The 14,090-nt window shown below is 40.8% G+C and overlaps 1 protein-coding gene across 3 annotated transcripts in view; it reads left to right on the top strand.

Annotated features, from left to right (window-relative positions):
- SOAT1 (sterol O-acyltransferase 1) overlaps positions 1-14,090 on the top strand; it is a 48,814-nt gene that overhangs the window by 13,132 nt on the left and 21,592 nt on the right. For all 3 annotated transcript variants that reach the window (XM_037145614.2, XM_037145616.2, XM_037145615.2), the window contains exon 3: positions 11,095-11,153. In XM_037145614.2, coding sequence (XP_037001509.2) covers positions 11,095-11,153 — 59 coding nt within the window. The remainder of the gene's footprint in view (positions 1-11,094; positions 11,154-14,090) is intronic.

The following is a 14,090-nucleotide window of genomic DNA, read 5'->3' on the forward strand; positions in this document are numbered from 1 at the left end:
ATGGGAAAATTACTTTTCACTGAAACTTTCTGTTGCCAGATACAATTTTCTCTTCGTGTCCCAGTTTTAAAAAATAAGTTTAAGTTACTGTAATTTATGTATTTTTAGTACTCTGTTGTTTTAGTTCATTAAATTTTAATTGTTCCAGATTTTAGTGCAGATGTTAAAAGATTTAATTTTTAGCTTAAATCAAGTATGGCCTCCTCCTCAGTTTAATGTTAAATAATGCTGGTCTGAAAATAGGATGTGTTTCTCTGCTTACTTAGGTATTTGTTCAGTTAGGGGAATTAGCAGATGAGTGAAATGTGGCCTCTTAGTTTTAAGGGCTCAAAGGTCACCAAGCCGAGTCAGTTAGTGTGGCCTCCCACCCAGGACCGGGGACATCTGCACCACCCAGTAGCTTATCAGAAATGTCTCACCTCACATGTATTGACTAAAATTTCATTTTAGTAACATTCCAGGTGATTTATATGCAGGTTAGAGTTTGAGACACGCATCCCAGTGGCAGTTTTCATTTGGGGTTTGTATTCGTCAGGGTCTTTCAGAGAAATAGAACCAGCAAGACATACGGAGATGCAGAGAACGACATATTATGAGGGATTGGCTCAGATGGGGGCTGGGAAGTCCCATAGTCGCTCTGCAAACAGGAGTCTCAGGGGAGCCTAACCTTAGCCGTCTGTGTCCGGAGTCCCCAGAATCAGAGCTGAGGGTCTAAGTCTCAGTCCCAAAGCCTAAGAAACTGCCATTGCCCGAGGGCCGTTCTAGCTAGAGAATCTATTTTCCTTTGTCTTTCATTGTCTTCAGGCCCTGTGGCCTTGGAAAGGGTGCTTTTCACCTAAGTCTGCTGATTCAACTGCTTATCTCTTCTGAGCTCCCCTTTCAGACACACCCAGCCGGCCACCTGGGGCTTCCCTTAGGGAGGTCACACTCAAAGTTAACCATCAGAGGGTGTGCCTGAGAATTACCTCAAAAATGAAAAGTAACCAGCAAACAAAAACAGCTCCTGGACCCCATTATACATCTACTACATTAGAATCTCATGGGAGGGTCCAGGAACGATAAGGGTGGAAAAGCCTGCTGGACGTGCCCGCAGGCATTGCTGGTTGAGAACCCCTGGTGTCAAGACTCGGACTCAACTAGGACTGCCTTGTGATGTACTGCTTTGGTATGACCCCGAGGACTTTCTCATTAACCTCAGTGTACAGAATTCTTGAATTCTTACTCTGTGGTTTGTAATTCTAGTGACTTATGGGTAAAATGACCATATGTCCTAATTTGTTTAGGTTAGTCGCAGTTTTTACCCATGTCCAGAGTAATTCTTTGTAGTGTTTCCTTGCTTTTTCAGAAGTGCCCCAGTTTGTTTGGTAAATTGTATGATTACTCAAACTTTGGGTTATTGAATTAATAGTGGCCATTATAGTGACTACAGTGTGTGGTTCACATTTTCACAAAAGTATGCTTAGCTTATCCAGTGCCTATTAGGTGAAATTATGATCAATTAGCTTTCTTAAATTTTGTTGCATTTGTTTGAAATAATACCAGTTCTAAAGATAACTTTTTGTCTAAATTGGAACTCATTATTACCTGACTTTAAAAGTAATGTAGGCTAATAAAAAAAGCTTGTATTGTGCTATGATGTACATACAGTAAAGTGTTCAGTTAATCCACGATTTACAAAACAGAAAAAAAGAAAGCAGAAATGACTTCAAATTCTGTCATTGAGAAATATGTCCTTCCAGAGATACGTAATTTCCATAGATGAGTAACATTTTACGTAAATAGAATATTTTACATGCTGTTCAGTAACTGGAGTCTCCGACACATTGTAGATGCCCATCCCTTTGTCAAGTAAAAGATGAGTGGCTATAAAGTATTTTATACACGTCATGTACCAAATGTACTTCTTTCTCCAATGAATATTTAAGTTGTTTCTTTTTTTCTGCCATAAAGAAATGGTAATGACTATCTCTCCACATTTGTCAGATGCCTACAGAGGAATTGGAGGATTAAAGGATGCTATTTTAAAACAGTTATTTTGATACATTGTACTGGATTGCAACATTTACCTTAAAATTATTCTTATGTGTTTTTGTTGTTACTGTATTTTTTCTTTTTTTGTTGCCTGTTTAAATTTAAAAAATCATATTTCTTTAAAAAAAGTCATATTTCTTCCTACTATCTCTTCGTGACAGTGTACCTGTCATTTCTGTTCTTTCTTTCTGATTTGCATCTCTTGTTACACATTGTGGAATTGTTTGTTCTAGAAGTAAATGGAATCGAGGACCCTGTGTAACTTGATGGGAAAGGCTAAAATTGAGAGTCTTGTCTGGACCAGGTGTTCTGCCATTTACCAGTTCTGTCTTTCCCCTAAATGTGGAAGTACGACTTGAGTAGAGGTCGGTCTAAGTTCCTTTTCTTTTTCTCCTCCTCGTTTTCTTTCCTCCCCTTGATCCTCTGTTTTCTGCTCTCTTCTCCTCTGACTTTCTTTTTTCCTCCCATTTATTTTTTTAAATTGAAATAATTTACAAACCATGAGGTTCACCATTTTAAGCTGTATAATTCCCTGGTTGTCGATGCCTGCACTGCATTTTACAGCCGAGTGGGGGAAATTCCCTGCGGTGTGTTGGAGACAAAAGGAAGAGGCCGACAGCTGGAATGAAAGTGAGGGAAGCAGGACACGGCAGGGCGTGGGGCGCCAGCAAGAAGGTGGATCTCCATTTGCTGCAGGAAGGGGCCTGGAAGCTCTGTACACAAGCCTCCAGGAGCACTGGTGGCTTGTGGCCAGGTGGTTAAGAGCTGCGTATTCCAAGGCAGTAATGACTGGCTAATGGACCTTCTTTGTAAGGACATTCCTTTCAGGTGACAGAGGCTCACCCCTGTCTGGGTGAACTGGCGGTCACTGAGAGCAGCTTGCTTTTCAAGATGGCATCGTTCACGCCACACAACAGAAACTATTGATCTAATGAGTTCTCGTCATTGTTTAATTACAGAACATTTGTATCATCTCCAAAAGGAACCCCATGCCCTTTAACAGTCACTCTCCACGCTCACCTTCTCCCAGCCCTCACAACTAACTACTCATCTGTTTCCCGTCACTTTGGATTTGCCTGTTCTGGGCATTTTACATAATGGGAATCATTGAATATGTGCTCTTTCATGTCTGGCTTTTTCACAGAGCGTACTGTTTCCCATGCTTCGGCAGGTATCACTTACCTTGATACTGCATGTGTGGATATTCTGACTACATTTTTTTATCTGTTAGTATCGTTTGGTTGTTTGGGTTGTTTACAGTTATGGCTGTTAGTGTTTCGTAGATTCACACCGTTGTTCAACAGATCTCTAGAACTTTATCATCTTGCAAAACTGAAACTATCTCCATTAAAGAACTCCTCATTTCCCTGCCTCCGGGAAATGAATTTGGCTACTTTGGATCCCTCATGGAAGTGGAATCACACTGGCTTAGTTTGCTCAGCGTCGTGCCTTGCAGGTTTATGTGTGCTGTAGCGTGCGGCAACTTCCCTTCTCGCTTCAGGCTGAATAACGCTCCCTTTTGTGCCTTTGCTCTATTTTCTTTACCCCGTTCATCCACTGATGGACTTCTGCGCTGCTTCCACTTCTTGGCTATGGTGGAAAATGCTGCTGTTATGGACATAGGTATACAGGTATCTTTTTGAGACTGCTTTCTGTTCTTTTGGATAAATACCCAGAAGTGGGGTTGCTGGATTGGGTGGTAGTTCTAGTTTTAATATTTTAAGGAGTTGGCATGCTGGTTCCTGAGGAGGCTGCACCATTTTGTAATTCCACCAGCTGTGCGTAAGGGCTGCAGTTATACCACCTCCTGGCCCCTGACCAACACTGGTTGTGATCGTTATTCTAAATAGTAGCCATCCTCATTGGTACAGGGTGATACTTCATTTGCATTTCTCCAATGATTCACGATGTTGAACACCTTTTCATGCACCTTTTGACCATTTGTGTATCTTCTTTGGAGAACTGTCTCTGCATGTCCTTTGGCCATTTTTTAGTTAATTGTTGTTGTTGTAGGAGTTGCTGAGTTAAGTTGTAGGGGTTATGTTCTGAAAATGAAATTGTTATCAAACAGATAATTTACCAATATTATCCCTCATTCCATAGGTTGCTTTGTCACTCTGTTGATTGTGCCCTTTCATGCATAGAAGTTTTTAAATGTGAAATGACTCCATTTGTCTGTTTCTGCATTTATTGCCTGTACTTTTGGTGTCATGTCCAGGAAATCATTGCCAAGCCCACGGTCGTAAAGGGTTTCTCCTATTCTCCTTTTTTTCTAGGAGTTTTATAGTTTTGGGTCTTCTACTTGGGTCAGGAACCCATTTTGAGTTAATTTTTGCATTTGGTAAAAGATAAGGGTTCAACTTCACGTCTTTTGCATGTGGATATCTCATATCAGTGTCAGGATCACCACCATTGGTAGTAGGCTGAAGTCCCCTCTCCTAGAAGGTCCTAAAACTTGGAACCTGTGAATGCTTCTTTATATGGCAAGAAAAGGGGACAGAGAGGGGTGTGTGTGGTGGGGGCAGTTTTTGCAGGTATAATTAAGCTGGAAATCTTGAAATAAGATTATCTTCAATATTCACGTGGGCCCTGAAGGCAGTCGCATATCAGTAGGAGGCAGACGAATTTGACCAGACACAGAGAAGACTGTGATGCGGAGATGTAGCTGAGAGAGATTTGTAGAGACTGGCCTTGAGGACCGGTGTGACGTGGCCACAGGTCAGAGGATGCTGGCAGCTCTCAGAGCTGAAGAGCAAGGACCGATTCTCCTTAGAGCCTCCGGAGGGAGTGTGGCCTTCCTGTGATACCTTGATATCAGCTCAGCCTCCAGAACTGTAAGGAAAAACAACTTCTGTTGTTTTAAGCTACCAAGTTTGGGGCAATTTGTTACAGCAGCCACAAGAAACTAATACCCCATCCTAACAGTACTGAATCTGTCAGTCCATGGACATGGGCTGATTTTTGGTTTATTCAGGTCTTAATTTTTTTTCAACAATGTTTTACAGTTTTCATACTGTAAGCTTGACCCTTTTTTTTTTGTTGAATTTATTCCTATTTTGTTTCTTTTGATGCTATTGTACATGGAATTGTTTTCTTTCACTTTCTCATTGTCTCTACTGTTTCTCGTGCTGCTGGTTTTTGCGTATTGAGGCTATGTCCTGCAAACAAATTGTTAAACTTGTTTTTTAGTTCCAACAGTTTTTGCATGTGTTTTCTAGTAGTTTCTATGTACATGATCATGCTACCTGCAAATGGTAGTTTTCTGTGAGCTTTTTTGTAGGTGCCCTTCATCAGACCGAGGAAGTTCTCTAATTTACTGGTTATGCTTATTCTTGACTACCTTTCATTTTGCCACTTTGTTCATTTGGTAGCAGATTCATTCGTGTAGTAATAATAACCACTAACAGGTTTATCATATGCCAAGCACTGTTTTAAGTGTTTTACAAAGAGTTAACTCAGTTAATATACTGTAGTTCTTCTTAATTTTCGTATGTGTGTGTGCGTGTGTGTATAAACATAACTGAACATAGAGAGCAACATGGCTTTTGTAACAGATTTTGAAGATCTTGTGGCAAAATGTGAGAAAAGAGTGATACCATCGTTACTACTCTGTAATCATGCCTCTGCATTCAGCGTATGCCTCTGATAATGATTCAGCGTGTGCCTCTGATAATGAAGCCAGCCAGTCTGCAGAGAGCTTCGATCAACTGAATGGGTTGAGGGTCCATTTGTTTTCCTCCTTAGGATAAAAGCAAAACATGAATGTTTTAGAAAATGAAGATAAGCAAGAGCTCAAGTGTTTGTGGTTTTTTCCTTGGATACATTCCTAGATGTCATTTTTAGCACCTTCATAAGGCTGTCCAGGTGGAAATCCCCAGACTGTCCTCGGGAACACAGCACTCCTGGTGGCAATACGGCAGTCCCTGTTTTGTCACACTGTTCTTAGTCATGGATGATGTGGCCTTTTGAGTAAACTGGTATTTTGAGAGATGAAAAGTCTCATTCACTTTGTACAATGAGAGAGAACATAATTACCAGCAGAAATAAAGTTATTGAATATTAGTACTTTTTATAGCTTTAAGGTCAAAAGAATGAGATGGAATATGAGTGTTTACAGGAAGATTAGTTAAAAGAAATGCAAGATATTAGCTAATACTTTCTTTGACAGCTTCGTAAACTTTTTAAAGAAAAAGAATGATGCTAAGAAGGTTTCAGATTCTAAGAGGGCCAAGAAAATATTGTCAATGATTATTTTTTTCTCGGGTGTAATGTATTTCAGGCAAATTTGCCTTTTAGGAGAATTGCTAAAAATTACCCATATAATTTTGTCCAGACATAAAAGGTACATTCAGTTTCAAATGATGGAGCATGAAGCATGAGCTGACTATTTTGAAAGAAAAGGTGGTCTCTAAAGTTTTGCTTCTAATGAGATATTCTTTCTTGTTGCCCAGCCCTGGGGCAGGAACATAACCATAAACTGTAACAATATTCTAATGGGGAAAATACTGAGCAGTCTACTTTATGGCAGCTTTTTAAGATGTAGTTGCAAGAAATGTGTGTAGGTAAAATGTTTGAGGGAAGAGCTTGAATTTTCTAATCTGATTTTCCTTGTTTTATCAAGAGCATTCTGGTGTCTAGTTTTACTAACTTTATCAAAAGTTAAATCTTGGAATTCTAAGCTCTTAGAGTAAGAGTTGATCTTAGCTGTCATTTAATTACACAGCACGCATTCCCGAGGTTGGAGTCTGGTCACTGCCTTCCAGAGGACAGTTTAACCCCGTGTTGGTAAGCACCTTTGTGGCAGTGTGTGTGCCAGCTTTGCCAGTAGTTCAGATAAGTGAGACACTAACACAGAAGACAGTTCTGTGTTACAAACCGTAGTTAAAGGTAAGCGAATTACAGTAACTGAATGGAACAGGAGACCCACAGGGTGAGGGGTACCTTGCTGCAGAATGTCAGGAAGAGTCACAGAGGAGGAGAATTTGAGTCTGGCCTTTGTAGAGTATGTGTATGGTGTTGAGTTGCTTTTAGAGAGGATTGCTGGGGAAAAGTACAGTGGATTTGGGTTTGTTTGGTGGATAGGAAGACAAAATTGTACGGGCCAGGAGGAAGTCAGAAACAGGGCCTAAAGTCTCACCGAGTATGTAGTGACTGACTGACTGCATACCCACGCGGGTGACTTACCACCTGTCCGTGCTTAGATTTCCTCTTGCAAAACAAAGGAGGGCAAATGCCAAAGCACTGTTTACAATATATGTAGCACCAGGTTCATTAAGGTATTATCCTACCTTCTCATTGATGGTGCCGGCAGCTCTTCTTCCATCCCAGATCCTAAGGTAGCTTTACAGTCATCTGCTGTAAAATAAGTCAACTAAGAGTTATAATCTACATGAAATCTTTTACTGTTTCTACCAAAAATTACCTCTTGATTTTAAAATAAGATCACATGATATTGTAAAAGTTTAATGGCACTAAGGCTAATTCCCTCGTTGCGTGTAGTGTGGGCAGCCCACACAGTTGATTCAGGCGTAGTGGTAAAAGAAAAATAAACCAAAGTTAACTCTGCTTGAGTAATACAGTTCCTGGGATTACTTAGATTATATAATTAAAATCTGTTCATAGCCTTAAAAAGGTTATAGACCAGCCCTGGCTGGGTGACTCGGTTGGAGCATCGTCCCCTACTTCGGAAGGTTGTGATTTTGATCCCTGGTTGGTTGTGAACCGGAGGCGACTGACAATTTCTCTCTCGAATCAGTGTTTCTCTCTCCCCATCCCTCTCTCTCTAAAATTCATAAACATCCTTGGGTAAGGATTTTTAAAAAGGGGAGATTGAGAATTTAAAGTTATAGACCAATTGTGATTGGTATTTCCATTTATTGTTTTTGTAGATTACGCATAATACCCCTTTAAAATCTCAATCCGTTGTCTTCATGCTAAATGGGGCTATTTCTTCTTCTGCTAGTCCTCATTCAAGAAATACAAGATATTTTGGTTCCATTAAAACAAACTGCTGAATATGCTTATACACTTTTTAATTGAAGATACTATATATTTATTTTAAAATGCAAACACTGTAGAAAGTCATAAAGTAATAATTTTCCTTTTAAGTAATCATAGTTATTTCCCCCCCATATGTAGGATTATGTTTGGGATATTTTCTGCAATTTCCTTTTCCAAACTTGGAAAATCTTAGACATCTTTTTCATTCCGTATGTGTATATGTAGGTGTCGTTCATTTAGAAGGATCTGTGTAGTGGTTTTGTTGCCCGGTGGTTGGTAGTTTGTTTAACTCATCCCTCATCGGTGGGCATTTAGGTGTTTTCCAGGGTTTCAGTGTTCCGACACTGCTGCAGAGAACACCTCTGAAACGGTGCCATTGCTTGCCTCTGCTAGTGCACTTGTACGGTCCATTTTTAAAGGTGAAATTGTTGGGTCAAAGAGTTTTTGCACTTAAAATTTAGACATTACTAATTTTTTTAAAGATTTATTTATTTTTAGAGAGCGGAAGGGAGAAAGGGAGAGAAACATCAATGTGTAGTTGCCTCTCGTGTGCCCCCTACTGGGGACCTGGGGAGCAACCTAGGTATGTGCCCTGCCTGGCAGTCTAAATGACAACCCCTTGGTTTGCAGGCCGGTGCTCAATCTATTGAGCCACGCCAGCCAGGGCTAGATATTACTAATTTTACGTTTTAAAATGTTACACCACTTTACATTCCCATCTATATTGTTACTCTATACTCTTGCCAATATGTCTTACCAGTCTTTTTAAACTTGCAATTTGATGGGTAAAGAAACACATAGCATGAATTTATTCTTGTCAATTGAGGTAGAGAACTTTTTAATCTATTTATCGACTTTGTAGTTTTTTCTTTAAAAGCCCTTTAAAAGTTCATATTCTTTCCCCATTTTTGTGCTCTATCTGGTAGCTATTTTTCTTTAATTTTTTTTAAAGAGCTCTTCTATATTAAGGAAATTAATCCTTTGACTGTCATGTATGGATAGTGTGAATATTTTTTAACTGGTTGTCTTTTGACTTTGCTTATGGTGTGACTTGCCACATTTACTTTTTATCTAGTCACATGTATTACTGCTTTTAGCTATCCTGTCTTGCTTAGAAATCACCCAAGATAATGAAAAAGGTAAACTAATTTTTTTACTTATGTCTTTTTAGATTCAAATACTTGATTCATCTAAAATTTATTTTGAATAATGTGTGAGTTGGGGGTTTAATTTTATAATTTTCCAAAATGGCTAGCCAGTCGTTTCACCATTATCTAATAAATCTCCTTTTCTGTATGAATACTTGTATACTGACCATTGTTTCTGGTTCAGATCCCGTTTCTCTATGGTTGTGCAGATGTGATTAGCTGGGAATTCTGGGAGGTTTTCTGACCTCCGTGGAGCAGTAAAAGGTGATAGGTGGATTATGCTATGTTATCTCCCTTTTTGTTTTAGAGATTGATAACTGTTCTAAATCTGATCACCCTCTAATCAACAGTGGTGACTTCCACATGATTTTTTAGATTACTGGTATCCGTGGAGGGCTGGACGAGGCTGGGATGGCTGTCTAAGGCACAGTCACTGAGTGTAAAGAAAATGGTCAGGAATTTAAGATGAGTTTGAACTTCTAGGCAGTTAAAGCCTGGTAGTGACAACATGAGCTAATTCTGTATTTGTTACAGGGAGACAAAGAATACATTTCTTAAAAGAACTGAAATGAAAAGGTGGTTATTAGTCACTGCTTAGTACTCCTTAGTCATCTTTAGGAATTTAGCCACTGTAAGTGGCCTTGATTATTTTAATTTTTATTTTTAACTTTTTTTTGGTGAATGTTGGGTGACTAGGGGCCAGCAGGCGCCTAGTTTTCCTTCAAGTGCTCAGTTGCTTACTGGGCATGTGATTGTGGGCAAGACTTAGTCTCTTCATTTTTAAAATAGAAATGAAACCAACTCGCCTGCTTATCTGCTGGGTTGTTACAAAGAATAAATGAGGTGGTGCATGATAGTTAGTAAACATTGAAATTTGTAGCAGATTTAACGAGGACGAGGACTTAGAAATTCGGATTCCATAGTGAGCCCGGAAAGAGAAGAGCCATAGAAACAGGCTGGGAGCGCATTGCTAGTGACAAAGCGAAGATGGGAAGTGGATCAGTATTAACCTTTCGAGGAACTTCCAGACTGTTTTTCAAAGCACCGCATTATTTTATATTCCCACCAGTAATGTAGGAGGAGTGTTTTAATTTCTCCATGTCTGGCCAGTTCGCATGTACAAGTCCCCCCCCCACCAACTTAATTGATACAAGTGACACACAACATTCCATGATTTGAATATGCACAGTGGCCAACACTTGTTATGTGTGTGTGGTTCTAGCTGTCCTAGTGAGTAGGAAGCGATGTCTCCCTGTGGCTTTGATGTGCATTTCCCTGATGACCCGTCATGTTGAGCATCTTGTCATGTGGGATTGGCTATTTGAATATCTGTTTCAGAAAAATGTATGTTCAGATACTTTGCCCATATTTACATTGCATATTTGTCTTTTTATATTGAGGTGTAAGAATTCTTTATATATTGTGGATACGAGTTCCTGATCAGATTTGCAAATGTTTTTTTTCCTGATTTTGTAGCTTGTCTTTTTTTTTTATGATGCCCTGTTCTTTGCAGCCAAAAATGTCTTTCTAAAAGTTTTGAAGTCCAATTTGTCTATTTCTTTAATATTGCTTGTGAGTTTTGTTAGTCACCGTTGCAGGATCCATTCGGAGAATCTGATTTCCCATGCTGTCAGAATTGTGTCTTATCGTAGCATATGATTAATACAGTTGTACTTACTGTGCGTACCTATATAGAAAGAAGTCTTGTTTTTTCCACTTAGCATTTTTTTGTATAAATTTCTTTCTATGTATCTTACCCATGCTTTATTTTTTAAGAGCTGTCAGCCTTTGTGGTTGTACTGCACTTTTCACAACCATCCATTTGTGCCTGTTTGTCTTTCAGCTTCATGGTTTAAACAGTGGTGCTGGATGGCTGTGTCTCCATCAGCCTAACAGTTACATTTTTCTTCTTTAGGCAGGGTCGACATCAAGCAGTTGATAGCAAAGAAGAAACAGTTGACTGCAGAGGCAGAGGTAAGTTCCTCCCTCTTCCAGAAACAGAAACATAGAGGGTTAGGGTGAAGAGTTGTGTGCAGTACATCCTTAATGCTGAATTGCTCGGGTAATTAATTGCCCTTCTTGTGAGCTGACGTCGTCCTGCTGTGGAACAGGAACGTAAGGTCTGCCACCTTGTCCCTCCACCTAAGGACCAGCTTGCCCTTTTCTCTGCTCTCCCATCCATCACTGTCACTTTCCTGACTTTTACCAGCAAAACTTGGTTTTAGTGAACCATATCAGAGTTCAATTTCTGTGCGAATGTCTAAGTGCTTTGTGAAAGTAGCAAGGGTCATAGAAATAATAGGCTTCCAGTGGAATCTGAATCTAGAAACAATGTGTCAGGAAGGTGGAAGAAATATCAACTCAAAATCAACAGCGGGGGCCGTTTTGGGCCAGGCGGACAGCTCTGCAGGTCAGAGTTGAGCGGCACCCCCAGGAAATGCTGGAGGACACAGAGCTATTTTTAAAAATATAATCTAATACTCTTTGTGCTTGAAGGTAAGTTGACTTTACATCCGAGGCAGCCTCTGTTTTGCCCTGAGAATATAACTTCTGGAATTTATTGGCCAACGTGAATCTCTACATACCTAATGTTGTAGATGAAATAGCCCTGTTTCTATCTATTAATTTAGTTGTATGTACATGCACGCACAAATGCATTTATTTGGAATAACAGGTTTAGATATTTTCAGCATCCTATTTGAATGGGGCTCTTGGACCCAATTGTAACATGAGGATGTGGGTTCCCTCCACACCAACAAGCGATTCTCAGATGCCAGCGAGGGTGCTGTCCCAAGAATTCAACTGAATTCTGATACTGTCCACCTGGAGATAAAAACCCAATTCTGCAGGTAAAAAGGGGCTTAGTCCCACAGGATTGCCTTCCCCTTCCAGGTAACCTCAAAGCAAGCCTAGGTTACTTGTGCTTCTGACATCTGGCTGCAGATTGGAGGTTCCAACGACCCCCTCCAGCTCAATGCTAGTTACCGGTTCAGATAGTCATCTGTACATCTCACCCACTGGCTCTAAATCAGACTCCTTGGAGCTGATGAATTTGCCAGAATGGCTTGCAGAACTCAGGAAAACCTGTTTACTCACTAGATTACCGATTTATTACAAAGGATAAGAGTCAGCCAGATGAAGAGAGCCTTAGGGAGAGGGCCTGAGCAAAGAGAGGATCTTTCCCCAGGCAGGCAGCCTGGGGCCTGGTGGGCCGGAGCATGTGTTCCTGGAACTCTCAGAACTAAGCTGGGGCCTCCTGGGTTTTGCAGGGTGGGAGTGGAAGTTCCAAACCCCTGATCCATGGCTTTGAACCTTTTCATCTCACGGCACACATAAACTGATTACTAACAATCTGTGGCACGCCGGAAAATGCATAGTTTTGCTTACTATCTGACAAAAAGGTGTAATTTTGATTCATTCATATTGGGTGGCTATTGTTGTGTTGACTGTTGTCATTTTTTAATTTGACAGTCTAAGGGATGGTACCCCTAACTAAGCAGTCAGGAATTGCATGCTTTAAAAGTTCCTGCCCCACACCGGTTGAAAATCGCTGCTCTAATTGTGATGGGTTCTCCTGGTAGCCCACTTGTCACTCATCTTCACTGGACAGTCTCCCCCTAATTTCTAAAGTGAGGATACTGGCCCAGCTGTCTGTGTCGTAATTGCGCAGCTGACGTACTCTTCAGCTGCTAGCGCACTGCTTCCCGTTGGGAAGGGAATGGGCAGTCTGTAGGTCTTCCGGGGGTGCTCTTTCAGCCCCGCAGGACAGGAGTTGTGAGGTCAAGTACAGTGTGCCTAGCTTACGTGTGAGTTCAGATAAGCAGACAACAGCTTGTTAGTCTTTGCAGTCAGTGTTCAAGGCAGACTAAAAAAGTTATTTGTTGTTTATTGAATTTAACTGGGCATGCTCGTATTTTTATGTGCTAAATCTGGCAGCCTCCAGAGAACTGAGAATTTCGGTGCGTAGCTAGAGGAGCTCCACGCATGCAGAGCTGTGAGGAAGGTTGTCAGGCAGCTGGCAGGCTCTTTAGTCCCAGGGGAAGAGCAGGCAGAGAGGCTGTGCCATCAGTGGGCCGAGATCAGGGGGTTAAACTCCTGGAATCTCTGAAGGTCACTCCTGGTCTAAATGCTTTCATGAAAGTGTTTCAAGTACTGAATTAGCGAAAGCCCCAGTGCTAGTTGGGGTCACAGGATGTTGTGTAATCCTGCGCCATGACCTTGTGAAATCCTTAGAATTGTGTTGTAATAAGACTTAAAAGACCTTGGAACAGTCCAAGGGAGTCATTTCTCATGATTAAGTCCCAACCAACTTACGTTAATAGGTAAATCAGCTGTGTTTTAACATTAGGTTATTTCAGTTTTTTCTTTTGGTTGCAAATAACAGAAACTCACTTTGGCTTAGTGAAGCATATTTGGTATTACTGTGTCTCAGAATCCTGGGAGAAGCTGGGCACTCACACTTTGGAAAGGGAAAGGACTTGAGGAGCAGGAGTTGAGATAGTTCTGAATCCTTCGGTTAACGAGGCCTCCAGCCCCCCTGCCCAAGCTCCTCGGCGTGTCAGGTTGTGAGCAGGCGAACTGGGCATGTGTGGGAAGGGCAGGGCTCACACCGTTGCCAGAGAAAAGTGGCAGTGGGGGGAAGAGAAGAGGGAGAGTCTTTCTTACCAGTATTTGTAGAACTTTTATGAATGTGCACAGTTTTATGGAGGAAATGTTAGGTATAATGTGAAATTCTAAAGGATGAACCACTCCTATTTCTACTTCTTAAAAATACATATTTGTTGCCACATACTTCGTTCGCTTCTCATACAGCATTTCAAGCATTGTTTCTCGCCTTGATGTAGTATGCTGTTGCCCAACCGATAAATGCAGAAACCGTAATGAGTCAGACGCTGACGGCCTGTCTGCAAG

This window comes from Artibeus jamaicensis, unplaced genomic scaffold (genome assembly GCF_021234435.1).
Source record: "Artibeus jamaicensis isolate MK-2021 breed Jamaican fruit bat unplaced genomic scaffold, CSHL_Jam_final contig_327, whole genome shotgun sequence".
Lineage (NCBI taxonomy): Eukaryota > Metazoa > Chordata > Mammalia > Chiroptera > Phyllostomidae > Artibeus > Artibeus jamaicensis.